The 20,549-nt window shown below is 39.6% G+C and overlaps 1 protein-coding gene and 1 long non-coding RNA gene across 2 annotated transcripts in view; one reads left to right on the forward strand and one right to left on the reverse strand.

The window, feature by feature from the left end:
* Positions 1–1,114: 1,114 nt before the first annotated feature.
* Positions 1,115–20,549, reverse strand: part of CENPN (centromere protein N) — a 33,294-nt gene continuing 13,859 nt past the window's right edge. The window contains exons 6-11 of the mRNA XM_007516625.3: positions 19,109–19,285; positions 14,009–14,110; positions 11,741–11,804; positions 5,809–5,921; positions 2,078–2,204; positions 1,115–1,844 (exon numbers count right to left, since the gene is read on the reverse strand). Of these exons, the coding sequence (XP_007516687.2) occupies positions 1,762–1,844; positions 2,078–2,204; positions 5,809–5,921; positions 11,741–11,804; positions 14,009–14,110; positions 19,109–19,285 (666 nt within the window). The 3' untranslated portion in view covers positions 1,115–1,761. The remainder of the gene's footprint in view (positions 1,845–2,077; positions 2,205–5,808; positions 5,922–11,740; positions 11,805–14,008; positions 14,111–19,108; positions 19,286–20,549) is intronic.
* Positions 11,419–17,132, forward strand: LOC132536744 (uncharacterized). Its single transcript, XR_009548251.1, has 3 exons — positions 11,419–12,210; positions 13,561–13,675; positions 16,684–17,132. It is a non-coding gene; the product is annotated as an uncharacterized LOC132536744 (long non-coding RNA).

Below are 20,549 nucleotides of genomic sequence, written 5' to 3' on the forward strand. Positions count from 1 at the left end.
AAGATTTTATTTACTATTGGATAGACAGAGAGAAATTGGTAATAAACGATAAATAAAAATTAAGAGGAGAGGGGGCATAGAGAGGCAGAGACAGAGAGGTACCTGTAGCCCTGCTTCACCACTCATGAAGCTTTCCTCCTGTAGGTGGGGACCAGGGGCTTGAACCCAGGTCCTTGAGCAGTGGAATGTGTGCACTTAACCAGGTACACTACCACCTGGCCACTGGAAAAATAATTTTTCCCCAAAGACTATTATTATCTTTACTTATTTATTGGATAGAGACAGCCAGAAATTGAGAGGAAGGGGAAAGATAGAAAGGGAGAGAGGCAAAGAGATACCTGCAGCCTTCATTCACCACTGATGAAGCTTTTTCCTTGCAGGTGGGGATTGAGGGCTTCAACCTGGTTCCTTGCTCATTGTAACATGTGCACCACCACCTGGCCCCCCTGGAACAATTCCTTACTGTAGAGAAATTTGGAAAGTACAGGATAATAAAAACTAGTGCATGTCTCACATGTGTGAGGCCCTGGTACTGAGCCCAGGCATCACATATGATGGAGGGTGTTCTGGTCTCTAAATAAAATTAAAGGAAAATAAAAGCCACTCATCATCTGATCACACAAAAAGAAGGACTACTGCTATTTAAGTTTTAATATATTTCTGTCTAGCTCTACAATGTGAGCTATTTCCTGGCCCTATGTGATGTATGTGTTTATAACATCAACTTTTTTTTTATATTTATTTTCCTTTTTGCCCCCCCCCCCTTTTGGTACTTATTGTTGTTGTTATTGATGTCACTGTTGTTAGATAGGGCAGAAAGAAATGGAGAGAGGAAGGGAAGACAGAGGGGGGAGAGAAAGAGAGATACTTGCAGACCTGCTTCACCACCTGTGAAGTGACTCCCCTGCAGGTGGGGAGCTGGAGGCTCAAACCGGGATCCTTATGCTGGTCCTTGCACTACACGCCATGTGCGCTTAACCCGCTGTGCTACTGCTGACTCCCTACACCAACTCTTCTGTGGAACAAGATAAAGATGAAATTTTAAAATGTGACTATAAGAGGACATGCTATTTTAGTCATGGTCACTGGATTTTCAACATAAGTAACTGATATATACCAGTTTCTAAATATCTTTATTTACAAACCTATGTCAGTTTGAATGACACATATATGATATAAAAAAAGAGTATGAAAAGTATTTACAATGAAGCAATTATTTTTATATAGCTTATCTGAATACCTGTAGCAACCTTCTATAATTATGAATTAACTAACTGTGAATGAAACCAATCTTATGATTCACTTAGAAAGTTTTAAGCTGGGTATGGTCTTGGTACTTCTGGAATTAAAAGCTTAATAGAAGTATGTCTGGAAATCAGCAACTGGAACTAGACTCTCCCAGGACAGAGGAGAGAGAAGAATTGGGACAAAGGACATGCTACATGATGCCCCACAGTATCAGCTGTGCTATTTGTCTGACTCCAGAGTATTCAGATGCATTCCAGATTAAGTCTACAGTTGTCTATATGTTCTGGTACATCTTGAGAGCCCATAGGTGCTATACTTTTAGACTATAGGGTGAGGGGGCACACAGTAGCCTAAGAAATAAACAGTCCTATATTTATTTGAATATCTGCTAAACTGTCAAGGATTCATTTCTAAAATACAAGTTTGCAGACAGAAGTGAGTCAGTTAATCTTTAACTGAAATGCATACACAATATAGTCCAGCAACTGCTGTACTTACAAAACCATGCACACCTTATTTATCTCTAATTTTAAAATAATTCATTTTCTTGTTGGGTATGCATGTGAGCAATGGAGAAAGTGGTGCATCTGCAATACCTGAAATAAAAAAAAAAAAAGAAAATAGTCATAAGGGCAGAGACATGAATATGTAATGCCAAGACTGGAGTTGATCATGTAACACCCATTAAGCAAAAAAGTAGAATATTCAAAATAGGGCAAGATGGGATAGCAGACTGGAGCTATGAGAAAGCTCAGAGATAATTCGTAAGCACAGAGAACTGAATGTAGTATGCTTTTAATTCTTCTAGCTTGTAATATAAGCTACTTACCAGCTGGTGCTAAGGATTTCAATGCTTCCAGAAGATTCGGACTAGAGAACTTTACTAGGCAACGGAGGGGTTCTTCTCTATCAGCCAAGACGCTTTGGTTTAAGTCACTTTTGAATTTTGTTTCCAGCTGTCAACACATATATTTATAAATGACTATGTCATTTGGAATGTGAAATGCAATGAAACCAGCTTGTACATTTCATTAAGTCTTATAATCAGAAATATAAGGACCAATGGGGGTGGAATAATTTAATTTGCTAGTTATGAATGTAGAGGGGCAACTAGAATATTAAATGGTATCACCTACAAAATGCTGACAATGTATCATGCTTGGCACACAAAAAAAGCTGGATGTCATTTCCATCCTCTGTTGTACTTTGCCAGGGCATTAAGTTTGCATTCTTAATGAATACTGTCTTTTGTAACCTGTCATTTTAATGTAAAAATGTATGCCTTTTGAGTCACTATCATGATTGCTAACTATGGAAAGTTTAAAAAACATACAAGAGGAGCACAGTGTAATGAGTCCCAGTGCATTGGTAAGCTGAAACAAGGATCAACTAATTCTTGTTTCATCTATGGTCCTACCTTCCTTTGTCTACTGCCTACCATAAGGTTATTTCTTTTTTATTTATTTATTCCCTTTTGTTGCCCTTGTTGTTTTATTGTTGTAGTTATTATTGCTGTTGCTACTGATGTCGCCGTTGTTGGACAGGACAGAGAAATGGAGAGAGGAGGGGAAGACAGAGGGGGAGAGAGAAAGACAGACACCTGCAAACCTGCTTCACTGCCTGTGAAGCGACTCCCCTGCAGGTGGGGGAGCCGGGGGCTCGAACCGGGAACTTTATGCCAGTCCTTGCGCTTTGCACAACGTGTGCTTAATGTGCTGCACTACTGCCCGACTCCCCACCATAAGGTTTATTATAAGCAAGTTAAAGATACCATAATATGTACCCTGGGAGGTGGTGCAGTAGGTAAAGGGTAGGACTCTCTAACATGAAGTCCCAACTTTGATCCCTTGGATCAAATGATAATCTGGTTTTATCTCTCTTTATACATAAATATTTACACAAATATACAAAAGCTAATATATTAAGTATTAGACCCCAAAAGGGCTATTTTTTTAAATGAAACCCATGTAACCATCATCACAACTAAAAAAATTTACTTATAATTCCTTAGTATCAAATATGCAAGTAATGCTACTTCAGTAGGCATTTAACTCTTGGATTCTAATTCAAAGTTTCTTTTTCTTAAATGGACTCTTATAACTTAAGAGGCTGTATATAGAAATATTTAGAGGATGATTAACTCTGAAGCTAATTCCAAGAAAGAAAGAAAAAGCAAATATAGCTAAATTTTAACAACTGGGAAATCAGAGGTGGGGGAAATGATGTTCACAGTAACATTCTTGTCAGTTTTCTAAAGGTTGACATTTCTCAAAATAGAAAATGTGGGGAAAAGTCAGTAGCAACTATGAATTAATGTGTACCTTGATTTATAGACTAGAGCCATTCTAAGATGTGTATAAAAGGAAAAATTTCAGATTAAATCTTGTCTTTGATCAGTGCTTCCTTTACTTTAGTGTATAAAATCAACTGAAGGGCTTGTAAAAATAGACAGCTGGGTACCCCTTCAGAGTTCCTGATTCATCAGAACTCCCTTGTGGCCAAGACTCTGCATTTTTTTCCCCATCAGCTAATCTCATGAATTTTTTTTTTTAAAAAGATTTTATTTATTTATTTATGAGAAATATAGGAGGAGAGAGAAAGAACCAGACATCACTCTGATACATGTGGTGCTGGGGATCAAACTCAGGACCTCAAGCTTGAGAATCCAAAGCTTTATCACTTCGCCACCTCCCGGACCACCCATGAATTTTTTTATTAGTGACTTCACAATGATTTAAAAGATTATAAGAGTACAGGGTGTAGTTTCACACCACATTCACCATCAAAGTTCTGTGCCCCTACCCTGCCAGTGATAACCACTATAATTCTCACAGAGTCTTAAGAGATGGTCTGGCTACTTTTTTCTTTTTTTTGGCAAGTTTATGTGTTTCAATTCTTTAGATTCTACATGTTAGTGAAACCATCTGGTAGTTGCCTTTCAACTCCTATTTTGCTAATAAAAATATACATTTCTTAGCTATTCCCTTGTCATGCTGATACTGCTTATCTGGAGACCACACTTTCAAAAGTCACTGTCCTAGAATAGGATTAAAATATGTTATTCAGGGAACCCAATTTAGAAGATGCCAATCTGGCATTGCAACTAAAAGAAATCAAAGTTCTGTGTTCCCACTCTCCCATCTCCCAAGGATAAGCACCATAGTTTCATAAGTCTTAGACTTAAGATTTCTTAGAAGTCTTAGAAACACAGCACTTTGGTGGTGGGTGTTGTGTGGACCTGTACCCTATAATTTTACAGTCTTATAACCCATTGCAATCACAAACAACAATACAAAACCCCAAACAACAACAAACCAAATCAAGTCAAAGAGGTGTTAGGCCTGAGTGGATCATGGTAGATTTAAAGTGTTGTCAGGTTTGTGGGGTAGAGGGTGCCATGAGTATGAACATGGGCTTCATTATATAAACTGATTAAACCTTTTTTTCTAAATTATCTTTATTTGGTAGAGAGAGAGCCAGACATGGAAAGGGAAGGGGGAGATAGAGAGGAAAAGAGACAGAAAGACGTCTGCAGAACTGCTTTACCACTTGTGAAGCTTTCTTCCTGCAGATGGGGATTGGGGGCTTGAACCCAGGTCCTTTGTGCATTGTAACATGTGTGCTCAACCAGGTGTGCCACCACCCAGCACCCCCATTTTTTAATGCTTTATTTTATTTTAGTGAGAGAGAGAGGGAGAGAGAGAGAGAGAGAGAGAGAGACCCTAAGACCAAGATCAGAGCACTGTTAAGGTCTAGCATATGTTAACACTGGGGATTGAAGCTGGGACCTTGGAGCCTCAGACATGAAAGTCTTTAGTAGACCATTAGGTTGTCTCCCTAGCCAAAAAGCTTGAGCTTTTTAATTATGGCAACTAGTTTCTCGCCTACCTAGCCTTCCTAGCAGGCAGTGGCACATTTCTGGCATAAGCTAAGTTTCTGGTGTGAATTATGCAACTGATTTCCTTCATGTGATGACAACTGCATCATATCATGACTCATTCACTCACTTTTTTTTTTTTTTTATTCAACACTTTCTTTTTTGCTTCTTTGCTTTTGACCACAGCACTGGTTAGCTCAGGTTGTTGACAGCGATGGGGATTAAACCTGGATCCTCTTACACACAGGTCCTTGTGCTACCACTGTGCTATTTCCTTGATCCTCAACAAGTATTTCTGAACACTGTGTGCAAGTATTTTTTTTCCAGGTATGTATGGACTACATTTTTTTCCTTCAAAATTTGTGTAGCCAGCTATACATAACTGAATTAATATGTAAGATGAAATGAAAAGACAAATTCAAAGGTCTCTTTTGCCAACAGAGGAACTTATAAATATGATAGCTCCTAAATTTATTATGTAAAATTAAAATGACAAATGAAAAGGAAACATTTATAAGAGAGAAATACTGATGTAGAGCATTACTCTTGGTACTTGTGGTGCTGGGGATCAGACTCAAGATCTTATACATCCAAGTTGGGTGCTCTGTCACAGAACCACCTCTGCAGTCACAGTACTTGTTCTGTTTGAAAAACTGCAGTTAGTGGATATAGGCATCTCCTACCTTATATTGTGCAAATTCCAGTCTTGGTAGAGGACAGTACCCAAAAGTTTCTTGAGTCACTCTTTGGACTTGCTCTTTTTCTATTCTATTTTCATGAATGATCCTTGAATCCACTGCAGGTGAGTTTTGAAAAGAAACAGCTATTAGCAATATATTTCACAATAGTAACCCCCTTTCATTTTAACTTTAAATGAATTTTAAATTTTCATTTTTAGAAATTTATTGGGGTGGGGCAGGTGGACAGTGGCAGACTCGGTTGAGTCCACTTGTCACAAAATTTAACTTTAGCGTTTTAACTTTAAAATAAAGCTATTTTTACTTTTGATTGTACTAACTTTTTATTTTTAAACAGGATTTTGCTGGAACTTGGTGTAGGCACAATTTCACCATTCCTGGTGGACTCTACTTTTCTCTTTTTCCAGATAGAGGGTGATGGGGAAGATAGACCGAGAGAGGGGAGAGACATCAAAGTACCAATCTGCTACTCATGAAGCTTCCCCTTTGCATGGTAATCCCATATGGTAGTCAAAGCCTCACTCCTGACTCCTGCAATGATTTCTTAGTGTAGAAAAAGTATAGGCTGATTAAAAAAAAAAAAAAAAAACAACTCATGTTTCACATGTGTGAAGTCCTAGTTTTGAGCCTAGGTACCACATATGATGGTGTTCGGTCTCTCTTGCAATAAAATGAAATAAAAAATAAAATAAAAAACACCCATAATTCTAGCACATAGAGATAAGCACTGTTAAGAAAGTCTAGTAAGAGTGGTGGAATCGTATAGGCACTGAGTTCTAGTGATAACCCAGGTGGCAAATAAAATGCTTATCTCATGAATTCTTTGCCTCATCACTGTAAAGAGAGAAAAATTTTCATTTTTAGAAATTTATGGAGTGGGGTGGGTGGGCAGTGGTTTACCTGGTGAGTACATATGCTACAATGTGCAAGGACCTGAGTTCATGGCCTCAGTCCTCATCTGTGTGTGTGGGAGGTTTACTAGTGGTGAAGCAGGGCTACAGACGTCTTTCTCCATCTTTATCTCCCTTGCTCCTCTCAATTTCTCTCTTTCCTCTCAATAACTATTTATTTATTTTTTATACCAGAGCACTGCTCTGCTCTAGGTTATGGTGCTGCAGGGACTGAACCTGGGACTTTGGAGCCTTAGACATGAATGCCTTTTCGTATAACCATTATGCTATCTACTTCCACTACCACCACCCCCCAAAAAACCATTCCTTATATGGATTTTGTGTTTCATTCTACTAGTTTCTTACTCTTTCCTCTTGACATTTCTAGGAAGAATTATGTCATCTGTGAGTAGTGATATAGTCAGTAATGATTCTTTGCAAGGAGCTTATTATTTAGTGCATTAAGATTGGGTTCCAAAAGTAGACAGATTGGGACTCAACACATAGTTTTGTCAGTTCCTCACTCTGTGACTTTACCTGCAAGTCATACCTTTTCAAAACCACTTTCCTGATGAACAGAGCTTATTCATGAAACTATGGGGAAAATTAGGGGGTATATGTAAACATCTTAGTATTTGGCAAAAAACAAATGCCCAACTACTAGTTAAAAATAAATTTTTTCCCCAACAACAAAAGTCCTGGACCAGATGGCTTCACAAATGAATTCTACAAAACTTTCAGGAAACAGTTAATACCCATACTTCTTAAGCTATTCCATAAGATTGAAGAAACAGGAATACTCCCTTCCACCTTTTATGAAGCCAACATCACCCTGATACCAAAAGCTGATAGGGACAGAACAAAAAAGGAAAACTACAGACCAATATCTCTGATGAACATAGATGCCAAAATATTAAACAAGATCTTGGCCAACCGGATACAGCAACACATCAAAAAGATTGTTCATCATGACCAAGTGGGATTCATCCCAGGAATGCAAGGCTGGTTCAACATCCGTAAATCAATCAATGTCATTCATCACATCAATAAAAGCAAAGCCAAAAACCACATGATTATCTCAATAGATGCAGAGAAAGCCTTTGACAAAATCCAACACCCATTCATGCTCAAAACTCTACAGAAAACGGGAATAGATGGGAAATTCCTCAAGATAGTGGAGTCTATATATAGCAAACCTACAGCCAACATCATGCTCAATGGAGAGAAGCTGAAAGCATTCCCCCTCAGATCGGGGACTAGACAGGGCTGTCCACTGTCACCGTTACTCTTCAACATAGTATTGGAAGTTCTTGCCATAGCAATCAGGCAAGAGAAAGAAATCAAAGGGATACAGATTGGAAGGGAAGAAGTCAAGCTCTCACTATTTGCAGATGATATGATAGTATACATAGAAAGACCAAAAGAATCCAGTAGAAAATTACAGGAAGTTGTTAGGCAATATAGCAAGGTATCAGGCTACAAAATCAATGTACAAAAATCAGTGGCATTTCTTTATGCAAACACTAAATCTGAAGAAGAAGACATACAGAAATCACTCCCATTTACTGTTTCAGCAAAATCAATCAAATACCTAGGAATAAAGTTGACCAAAGAAGTGAAAGACTTGTATACTGAAAACTATGAGTCGCTACTCAAGGAGATAGAAACTGATAGCAAGAAATGGAAAGATATCCCATGCTCATGGATTGGAAGAATAAATATCATCAAAATGAATATTCTCCCCAGAGCCATATACAAATTTAATGCAATACCCATCAAAGTTCCACCAGGCTTCTTTAAGAGAATAGAACAAACACTACAATCATTTATCTGGAACCTGAAAACACCTAGAATTGCCAAAACCATCTTAAGGAAAAGAAACAGAAATGGAGGCATCACACTCCCAGACCTTAAACTATATTATAAAGCCATCATCATCAAAACAGCATGGTACTGGAACAAAAATAGGCATACAGACCAGTGGAACAGAATTGAAAGCCCAGAAGTAAATCCCAACACCTATGGGCATCTAATCTTTGATAAGGGGGCCCAAAGGATTAAATGGAAAAAGGAGGCTCTCTTCAATAAATGGTGCTGGGAAAACTGGGTTGAAACATGCAGAAGAATGAAATTGAACCACTTTATCTCACCAGAAACAAAAATCAACTCCAAATGGATCAAAGACCTAGATGTCAGACCAGAAACAATCAAATACTTAGAGGAAAACATTGGTAAAACACTTTCCCACCTACACCTCAAGGACATCTTTGATGAATGAAACCCAATTGCAAGGAAGACCAAAGCAGAAACAAACCAATGGGACTACATCAAATTGAAAAGCTTCTGCACATCCAAAGAAACTATTAAACAAACAGAGAGACCCCTCACAGAATGGGAGAAGATCTTCACATGCCAGACATCAGACAAGAAACTAATCACCAAAATATATAAAGAGCTCAGCAAACTTAGCCGCAAAAAAGCAAATGACCCCATCCAAAAATGGGCAGAGGAAATGAACAAAACATTCACCACAGAGGAGATCCAAAAGGCTAACAAACATATGAAAAACTGCTCTAGGTCACTGATTATCAGAGAAATGCAAATCAAGACAACACTAAGATACCACCTCACTCCTGTAAGAATGGCATACGTCAAAAAGGACAGCAGCAACAAATGCTGGAGAGGATGTGGGGACAGAGGAACCCTTTTACATTGCTGGTGGGAATGTAAATTGGTACAGCCTCTGTGGAGAGCAGTCTGGAAAACTCTCAGAAGGCTAGACATGGACCTTCCATATGACCCAATAATTCCTCTCCTGGGGTTATACCCCAAGGACTCCATAACACCCAACCAAAAAGAGGTGTGTACTCATATGTTCATAGCAGCACAATTCATAATAGCTAAAACCTGGAAGCAACCCAGGTGCCCAACAACAGATGAGTGGCTGAGAAAGCTGTGGTATATATACACAATGGAATACTATGCAGCTATCAAGAACAATGAACCCACCTTCTCTGACCCATCTTGGACAGAGCTAGAAGGAATTATGTTAAGTGAACTAAGTCAGAAAGATAAAGATGAGTATGGGATGATCCCACTCATCAACAGAAGCTGACTAAGAAGATCTGAAAGGGAAACTAAAAGCAGGACCTGATCAAATTGTAAGTAGGGCACCAAAGTAAAAACCCAGTGGTGAGGGGTAGGCATGTAGCTTCCTGGGCCAGTGGGGGGTAGGAGTGGGCGGGAGGGATGGGTCACAGTCCTTTGGTAGTGGGAATGGTGTTTATGTACACTCCTAGCAAAATGTAAACATATAAATCAGTAGCTAATTAATATGAGAGGGGGAAATCAATTGTATGCCTCAAAGTTTCTCAAAAGACAAACTGAATCTTTTTAATATATAGGCTATGTATTTGATATGCGGACTCTCTCAAAAGCCTAGACCAAGTAGATTAGAAGCTTCCAATAGCACAGCTATATACAAGATACTGGGTACTGTCCAGCAAACCATAACAAAGGGACTTTTCAAAGTTAACCCAATTAACAAATAATGTGATGATAATATTAACTATTGATTGTCTTTTTGAACCCTAAGACAGCAGGAACCTCACATCTTCACTATAGAGCCCCTACTTCCCCCAGTCCTGGAACCCTTGGATAGGGCCCACTTTCCCGTATGCATCTCCCAATCCAAACCAAATAACACTGCATCTGCCGATTACAACCTAACCAAAGCAACGATTGCTACCTCAACATGCTTTACCTCAGAATGTATCCAGAGACTTCACATGTGGAATGACAACCCTTCAGCTTCATTACTCGGGTGAGACCTTTCCTTTAATAGTACACTCTAATTTCATCTCAGGTAGTTCACTTTCTAACAAAGTCCCATAACCTAGATATACACCAGTTTCTGTGAGAGAGAGCTTATGTGCACACGTATCCATAAACTATAAAATATATACCTGAAAGCAGGACTACACTAGAGTTTGCAGTGAGTACCTCCCTAACACTTCCTCTCCACTATTCCAAGCTTGGGATCCATGATTGCTCAACAAATTGTTTGGCTTCATATGTTAACTCTCTTTTCAATCACCAGGTTCCAGATGCCACCAGGATGCTGGCTAGGCTTCCCTGGATTGAAGACCCCACCAATGTGTCCTGGAGCTCAGCTTCCCCAGAGTCACACCCTACTAGGGAAAGAGAGAGGCAGACTGGGGGTATGGACCGACCAGTCAACGCCCATGTTCAGCGGGGAAGCAATTACAGAAGCCAGACCTTCTACCTTCTGCAACCCTCAACGACCCTGGGTCCATGCTCCCAGAGGGATAGAGAATGGGAAAGCTACCATGGGAGGGGGTGGGTTATGGGGATTGGGTGTTGGGAATTGTGTGGAGTTGTACCCCTCCTACCTTATGCTTTTGTTCACTAATCCTTTCTTAAATAAAAAATTTAAAAAAAAAGAAAAGAAAAAGAAATGGTAGAGAGACTGTATGTGTTCATTAGAACTTGATTTATTTAAATCATATTGACTTTAGTTTTAAATGCTACTAGCACAAATAAAACGAGATTTTAAAAGAAAAAAAATAAATTTTTTTGGGGGGAGGGCTATTATTTTTTTATGCCATGCTAGTAAATTTTATTTATTTACTTATTTAAATTATTTATTGGATAGAGAAAGCCAGAAATTGAGAGAAGGAGGGAAGATAGAGAGGAGAGAGACAGAGAGACACCTATAAACCTGCTTCACCTCTTGTAAAGCTTTCCCCCTGCAGGTGGGGACTGGGGGCTCGAACCCGGGTCCTCGTGCACTGTAATATGTGTGCTCAAACAGGTGCGCCACCAACCGGCCCCCTCTAGTGAATTTTAAAAGATCTATTGGGTTATAACTTAATTTCCCTCCTTCAAAAGGAACTTAACTGTTTTGAGGGTAGTAATTATGAATCGAATTCCTAGTACATTGTTTTACTGAATTAACAGAACTCTAAAAAGGTTTCCAAATTAGTTTTATTTTAAAACACACATACTGTTTATATCTAGACCAAGGCTTCTTTCTTGTAGAGGAGTAGTGTAGTTGTGAGTTTCAAAGGTCTGGGGAAAAAAAGGAAAAGGAAACATCTTAAAGTACAGATAGTAGTTTCAGTACACAAATATATTTCAAAACTTGTATCTATTTCTCCCAACAACAAGTCATTCAAAATCAAATCTAGCTCTAGTTGAGTATCTCTCTTAGAGCAGAATTTAAGTAGAAACTTGTGGCCACCAACATGACTATTTTGTTTGAGGAGCTTTGTATTTTGTTAAAATAGTAATGGTTATTACAAAAATACATGTGGTGACTGAAAAAGCCAGATGAATCAAAGGTAGTATTTGAAATTTGATGTTTCATCTTTATAGCTACGGCCTTAGAGGTAACATAGTGAATAAAGAGATGGACCCTCAAGTATGAAGACTCAAGTTTGATCCCTGGCATTGCATGTGCCGGAGTGATGCTCTGGTTTGTGCTCACACGCTCTCCCACTCCCCTTTTCTCTTCCCTCTCATGTTAATCCATAAATCAATCTTTTAAAAAATAACTAATATTCCTTTCAGAAAAATATCTTTCCTACTATATGTCCTAAATCTCTCAAATCCTCCTCCCACTTTCCTCCTCAATTTTTTTTTAAATAAGTGCCTGACAATGTGATTTTCCCTGAGAATGCAAAAGTCAGAGAGGGGACTGCTATAGAAGAAAATTATTATTTAACTTCTTGATGAAAGATTTTTTTTTTCTCTTAAAGAACAGCTTACAGAATGTCATTCTTTCTTCTTGAATAATTAATTAATTAATTTTTACCAGAGCACTGCTTAGCTCTGGCTTATGGTGGTGTGGCAGATTGAACCTGGGATCTTGAAGCCTAAGGCATGATAGTATTTTTGCATTACCATTATGCCATATTCCCCATCCACAGAAAGTCATGGCTTCATTCTACTTAGAACAGATGAAAAGTAAGTATAGTGTTACATCTAAGGGCTGAAAAGTTACTTATAGGACACTCAACATATAAGCATAAAAAATGCAGATGGAAAAATAAAAACCCTGAGCTTTTCAGTAAGAACAGGTCCACTTTTCTTTCTTTTTTTTTTTTCCCTTTTGTTGCCTTTGTTGTTTTATTGTTGTTGTAGTTATTGTTGTTATTGATGCTGTCGTTTGAAAGGACAGAGAGAAATGGAGAAGAGGAGGGGAAGACAGAGGGGGAGAGAAAGATAGACACCCGCAGACCTGCTTCACTACCTATGAAGCGACTCTCCTGCAAGCAGGGAGCCAGGGGCTAGGACCGGGATCCTTACGCCGGGTCCTTGCACTTTGCACCACATGCGCTTAATTAACCCACTGTGCTACCACTCGACCCCCCCGACCCTATTTCATTCATTTTTTTTTCCCCCGTATCTTATTTATTGGATAGAGACAGCCAGCAATTAAGAGGGAAGGTGGTGACAGAGCGGGAGAGAGACAGAGAGACACCTGAAGCACTGCTTCACCACTTGCAAAGTCTTCCCCCTGCAAGCGGAGACTGGGGTTCGAACCCAGGACCTTGCACACTGCAACATATGCGCTCAACCAGGTGCGCCACCACCCGGCCCCCCCACTTTTACTCTTAAAGGTGAACTAATGGACTACAATTTTAATGAATAAATTATATTGTGGAGCTTAATAAATTAATGCTTTCTCCTTTCCTTATAATTCCTATGTAAACTGCTTCACTGATAGGATAGTTTTTTTTCCCTTCCTCTTTCAGCACCAGGGCCTAGTGTAGTTCATGCACAACACTCCCCAGTAGACTTTTTAATTCCTTCTTTCTTTCAGATATTGAAAGAGATGAAGAGAGAATGGGAGAGACACACACTGTCCACAGTGTTTCTCCTGCTATCAATCATAGTTTCCATGTAGTACCTGAACTTGAATCCAGATCCTGTGCATGGTAAGGTATGAGCTATTGACAAAAACTTACATTCCATCCACTCTTACATAATAGAGTAATATAGCTAGTTTCAAAAAACAGTATCAAGTTACTTTAAAGAGAAAATAAATTCTAAATGAAACATCTTTTTAAAATTAATTAGTATAAATACAATTATTAAAAGATATTCATGGTAAATTATTGTTTCTATCCATGTTAACTAACTGAAAGCTTTCTCTACCTTGGTAATATCTGAAGTGATCTCTTTGTTGGAGGCAGAGTCCACTGGCTTCTAACTAAAGTGTGAGGAGAAAATGGAAACTTATCTTTAAAGAGAATAACTGATCAGCTTACCTGATTATATTGTTTAAAAACAATAGCTTTTAGAGAGTCCAGATAATGGCTTCTGAGGTCCATTTTTACAATCTGATGGTGTTTGCTAGCAACTATCAGTGCCTTGAAATGAAAATTAATAAAATTATTATGAGTACTGTCCCTGTGAATAGCTTCCAGTTAAGCACAAAAGAAACTCAAACATTTTAATTTCATGTTTTTTATTCAGTTAAAAAAGAAAAACCAAAAATAGGGGATAATGGCACTGTGATTCTCTCAGATGAGAATATTATACCAGTTTTAGAAAAGTGATCCCATTTAAGGTTAGGACTGAAAATAAATTTACTTTATTTGTAGGAAAAAACAATGAATACAATATACATTAGCATTTTAGAATATATATATATATTTTTTTCCTCCTCTAGGGTTATTGCTGGGCTCGGTGCCTGCACCATAAATCCACCGCTCCTGGAGGCCATTTTCCCCCCCCTTTTGTTGCCCTTGTTGTAGCTTCGTTGTGGTTATTATTATTGCCCTTGTTGACGCAATTTGTTGTTGGATAGGACAGAGAGAAATGGAGAGAGGAGGGGAAGACAGAGAAGGGGAGAGAAAGATAGACACCTGCAGACCTGCTTCACCGCCTGTGAAGTGACTCCCCTGCAGGTGGGGAGCCGGGGGCTCGAACCGGGATCCTTACACCGGTCCCTGTGCTTTGCGCCACATGCGCTTAACCCACTGCGCCACCGCCCGACCCCCAGAATATCTTTTTTAAAAACATTTTTAAAAATTTTCTTTATTTATTGAACAGAGACAGACAGAAATTGAGAGGGAAGGGGGAGAGAGAGAGAGAAAGGGAGAGAGAAAGAGAGACACCTGCAGCCCTGCTTCAACTTTTTTTCAACAGTTTTTCAAGGGAAAAACTTGTGAAGTTTTTCCCTGCAGGCTGGGCCTGGGGGCTTGAACCCAGGTCCTTTAGCACTGTAATGTGTGCGCTTAACCAGGTGTGCTACCACTGACCCACCAGTTTAGAATATCAATCACTTAATACTACAGTGATATTGCCACATAGAAATGTAAATATGTATGGCTTTAGGACAAATATTGAAGAAACAAGTGTATATCAAATGCAGCTTATAGAAGCTTCTCATCAGGGGAAAAACTGAGTGAATGTCTCAAAACTTTTTAATGTACTGACCATAGGCCCAGTCTTTTAATGTTGACTCCCTAAAAAGCTTAGACCAGGGAGAACAAAAGCAACCAGTGGCATTACTCTATAAGACACAACTACATATAAATAACGTCAAAGGACATAAATTATGGTGATGTTGTTGTATATGATACAGCAAATCCTAACAAAGGGATTTTCAAAGTTAACCCAATTGCCAAATAATTTGATTACAGTAATAACTATTGCTTTCTTAAACCTTAAGACAGCAGGAACCTCCTGCTTCCTCTATAGAGCCTATATTTCCCCCAGTCCTGGAACCTCTAGGGTTCAATACAACGAGTACCCCCTCAGCAAGCTTCACTTCAGACTGTGTCCAGAGGCGTGGAATGTCAAACCCTTCAGCCTCATGACTTGGGTGAGACCTTTCCTTTCATAGGATTCTCTAATTCCATTTCAGGTGGTTCATTTCCTAACAAAATCCCAAAACCTAGATATAGACCAGGTCCCATGAGATAGGGCATATGTTCACATGTATCCATAAATTAGGGCAACATATATACCTGAAAGCAAAAATGCACAATAGTCTTCAGTGAGTCAGTACATGCAGTAAGCAAGTAGAAAGACCTAAAAAGACACCATAAAGTTCCTAATGAAATAGTGTCTATTTACAAGTAGATAACCTCCTCACCTACTTCCTATTACACTTCCCTCAGTCATTCCAAAGCTAACCTTATCCAAGTAAGGACTGCAAAAGCTGAATAAGGGCAAGAGGCTGGCATACTTTAATGATGGCTCTTTAGTCACTATCAGGCCACCTCATCAGCTGGGGCCCTAGTCGGGGAGCCCTGAGATTTCCAAACAGACAAGATGGGCCTAGACTTTGAATAAATTTCTCTCTCCATTGTTACCGGTCATCTCTATCAGGGACAACACAATAGACCCCTCTGTGGGCCCCCATTGGATCTTGCCCTCAACATGGATCAACCATGGCAGACAATGTTCCATCCTCCAAAGGGAGGATGGGCAACATACTCTATCTTCCACTTGAGGAAGATGGGTTCTAAAATTGGGGCAGCTTGGAACGTTCCTACTTATGACCACAGAATGTGAGCTCAGACCTACAGGGATGCAAAGGTCACATAGGCTCCTAAGCTGAATATGAGCTCCAGATCACATCAAATTGATGGGGTTTACAGTCAACAATATTTATACCCCTTTCCCATTTTAGGGAGCTACTCTCTTCCCTGATCCAGCTTTCTGTGCCTTTTCCAGCCATGACATCATCTCCCCAGACAATAACTTGGGTCCACCTGCACATCAGATGTCAGGCTCAGAAAAAAGAAAAACTAGTATAGTCATGGGCCCTTTGGAATATACCTAAAATAGGCCTACTAAGTAGCTACAAAATGGAGACCCTCAAATCTGCATTAATCTATCCGTTAGGTTCATGATTAGTCAACAATTTGTTTGGCTTTATATATTAACTCTTTAATATATAAACTCTTTAATATATGTAACTCTTTTTCAGCCACCAGGTTCCAGATGCTACCATGATGCCAACTGGACTTCCCTGGGCAGACAACCCCACCAATGTGTCCTGGAGCCCTGCCCCACTAGGGAAAGAGAGAGACAGGCTGGGAGTATGGATCAACCTGCTAATGCCCATGTTCAGCAGGGAAGAAATTACAAAAGACAGACCATCCACCTTCTGCACCCCATGGTCCATACTCCCAGAGGGATAAAGAATAGGAAAGCTATCAGGGGAGGAGATGGGATACGGAGTTTTAGTGGTGGGAATTGTGTGGAGTTGTACCCCTTATTCTATGGTTCTTGTCAGTGTTTTCTTTTTATAAATAAAAATTATACATATATATTAAAGAAGCTTCTCATCTTTTGAGGAGACAGGTTAGAAAACTGAGGCAGGGGGGGCAGGCAGTAGCACACTGGGTTATGATGTGCACATAGTACAAAGCACAAAGTGCAAGAACCAGCACAAGGATCCTGACTCCCCACCTGCAGGGGCGGGGGGGGGGTTGCTTCACAAGTGGTGAAGCAGGTCTGCAGGTATCTATCTTTCTCTCCTCCTGTCTTCCCCTCCTCTCTCAATTTCTCTCTGTCCTGTCCTACAACAGCAGCAACAATAATATCAGCAACAACAATGGAAAAAAAAAAGATGGCCACCAGGAGCAGTGGATTCATAGTGCAGGAACTGAGCCCTAGCTATAACTCTGGGGGTGGGGGTGGGAGAAGAAGTAACTTGGGAGGTGGTACAGTGGATAAAACACTGGATTCTCAAGCATGAGATCCCAAGTTTGATACCTGGTATCACATGCACCAGACTGATAATCTCGTTACCCCCTCCCTCCATAATCAATCAATCAATCAATCAATCAAACAAATCGTTTGGAAAATCATCCACAAGAGAAATGGACATTAGCTCTGAGAGTAATATGACACGTGGACTCATCTGGCTGTAGGTGAATGTAGGATGGAGTATGGAGCATGTAGTATGGAGGAAGAGACCCCAAATGTAAAGAAGCATAGTTAAGTGTTAAAGAAAAGTAGAAGCTAGCAGTAGAAATCTTTGTGCCATTGCAATAAAGAGCCAAAGAACTGAAATGATACGAAGTCTGCTCACTGGCTTCTTGAAATTTAAGTCCTGAGTGTGCCAGTTTACTCTGGAGAGCAAACAGCCTGGACGCTGTAGCTGCTCACATACTATCACCTGAGAGTTGGCTCTGCAACCAGTCTGAGATGACTATGAGGAAAAGTAGTGGAAAAACAGCACCTGCCAGACCAATTTGGGTTGGTTTGTTTTTGGAGGAAGGTTCTAGGAAGCCTGGGGAACCAACCAAATAAACAAACATAAAGAGATCTTAGCAGACTATGAATAGACACACCACCTTCTGTTATGCTGTCTTCTTGTATACAGAATATTGAGGGGGGCATGGTTAAAAATGGAAATGATCACTAACAGGCAAATGATACAGTTGTAAAAAAGAAGTGAGGTTATTCAGATGTAACCAGATGGGAATGCTTTGTTACATTAGAAAAGCAAATTATAGGACTAGGAGATAGCATAATGATTATGCAAGAATTTCATGCCTGAGGCACTGAGCTCCAGGTTTGATCCCCCGAATCTCTATAAACCAGAGCTGATCAGTGCCCTGGGGTCAGTCTCTTTTTCTCTCACTAAAATAAAATATTAAAAAAATTATAGATTCTCTGTACCACCTTGGTTTTTTGTGGTGCACTCCCCCCCGCCCCCCAGCACTGCTCAGTTCTGGTTTATAGTGGTGGAGGTTTCCCCATGATAGGTATATTTTACCGTCAGCCAAATCATCATCATGTTCCACCATAGGGAATAATTTTAAAGGCTGTTTATCTTTAGAAACTTTTATGTTGAGTGAAGTGTTTATATTAAGTATTCATTATCTGTATAGTTTAAGACAGCAATGAAGAACTCCAAACTAATGCTTTCTTCTGAGTTTTCACTTACAGAATAGCACTAGGTCCTGTTGCTTCCTTTACTTAATGTGGAATAAACACAGGGCCTTGTACATACACAATACCACTGCTGATAGGCCTGCCTGTCCAACTTTTTTATTCTTTCCTTCAGAGAAAGAGAGAGGAAGACAGCATAGATTAATGCTTCAACACCCATGGGGCTCTTCTTGTGCCTCAAGGTAGTCCCATGTACTGTCTGAGCTCTAATCCAGGGCCTTGAGCATGGAAGCAGTACATTCTATCAGGTGAGCTATCACCCAGTCCTACTTCCTGCTTCTTTAAAAAGTACATATAGTATGTAAAAAAAGTGCTCACTGAGTAGTTTAAACTGACACAGACCTTTGGGATAAGCTTAATATTATTATAGAATTGTGTGTAATACATATTATATAATTATAATATATATATTATAGTAATATTGTAGCTTAGAGAAATTGGTTCCATACCTGACCCAGAAGGGGAAGAGTACTCTTCAGCAGAGAGGAAGAAATGAAGACATACGGAGACTGGGAATAATAGACCACATAAGTAGGCTTGTACTGGTTTGGCTTTTTATACTGGGTTCCCCAGGCAATTCGAATCCAAACTGCATTCTCCTCAGTGTCTCTGAAGCTGACCGTCACCTTATTAAAAAGAAATTCAAATTTCCTAATTAAATTATCATTGTGGCACCAACACAATGCTTTAGGTGTGAAAGAGGTCCTTATTGTTTGCACACGGACTGAGACATGGGTGCCTTTTCCTCTATTTTCTTTTCTTTTTTTTTTAAGATTTAAAAATATATTTATTCCCTTTTGTTGCCCTTGTTGTTTTATTGTTGTAGTTATTATTGATGTCGTTGTTGGATAGGACAGAGAGAAATGGAGAGAGGAGGGGAAGACAGAGAGAGGGAGAGAAAGATAGACACCTGCAGACCTGTTTCACCGCCTGTGAAGTGACTTGCCTGCAGGTGGGGAGCTGGGGGCTCGAACCGAGATCCTTACGCCGGTCCTTGTGCTTAACCCACTGCGCTACCGCTCGACTCCCGCTGAAAAGATTTCATTTTAAAGCAGTTATCTCATTTGTAAGGCTGCCTTCATAAATTTATGCAGGTAGAGGAATATAATTTTTTCTGGAGAAGCCCAAGAAAATAATGAAACCTGAGTCAATGAAATAGCTTACTTGGATAATGTAATGCTTTGCCACGTGTATGACCCAGGTTCAAGCCTGACCCCTACTATATTGAAGGAAGCTTCAGTGGTATGGTCTCTTTCACTCTTTCTGTTTAAAAGAAAATAATGAAAATATTTGATGCCACCCTGACTGGAAGTTGTTTGCTTTCTTTTTTCCTTCCTCTTTCAGAAGGCTTTGCAGGGTGTGTGTGTGTGTGTGTGTGTGTGTGTGTGTGTGTGTGTGTGAGAGAGAGAGAGAGAGAAGAGAGATTTGGGGGGAGCGGGTTAAGCACACGTGGGGCGAAGCGCAAGGACCAGGATAAGGATCCCAGTTTGAGCTCCCGGCTCCCCACCTGCAGGATTGTCGCTTCACAGGTGGTGAAGCAGGTCTGCAGGTGTCTATTTTTCTTTCCCCCTGTCTTCCCCTGCTCTCTTCATTTCTCTCTGTTCTATCTAACAACAATGACATCAATAACAACAATAACTACTACAACAATAAAAAAACAAGGGCAACAAAAGGGAAAATAAATAAGTATTAAAAAAAAAAGAAATGAAAAGGTACACACTCCCTTGTTTAAAACAAACAGGTGCTGAGTAGTGTGTCCTTTTCAAGTACAGCTCAGCCCTAAGAGGTGCTCAGTGTACTTCTGATAGCCTGAATGGAAGAAGATAGGGTCTTATTCTGAAAAGACTCTCTGTGTCATATTACAAACACAAAAATACAGTAAAAGGTAAA

Source organism: Erinaceus europaeus, chromosome 2 (assembly GCF_950295315.1).
Source record: "Erinaceus europaeus chromosome 2, mEriEur2.1, whole genome shotgun sequence".
Lineage (NCBI taxonomy): Eukaryota > Metazoa > Chordata > Mammalia > Eulipotyphla > Erinaceidae > Erinaceus > Erinaceus europaeus.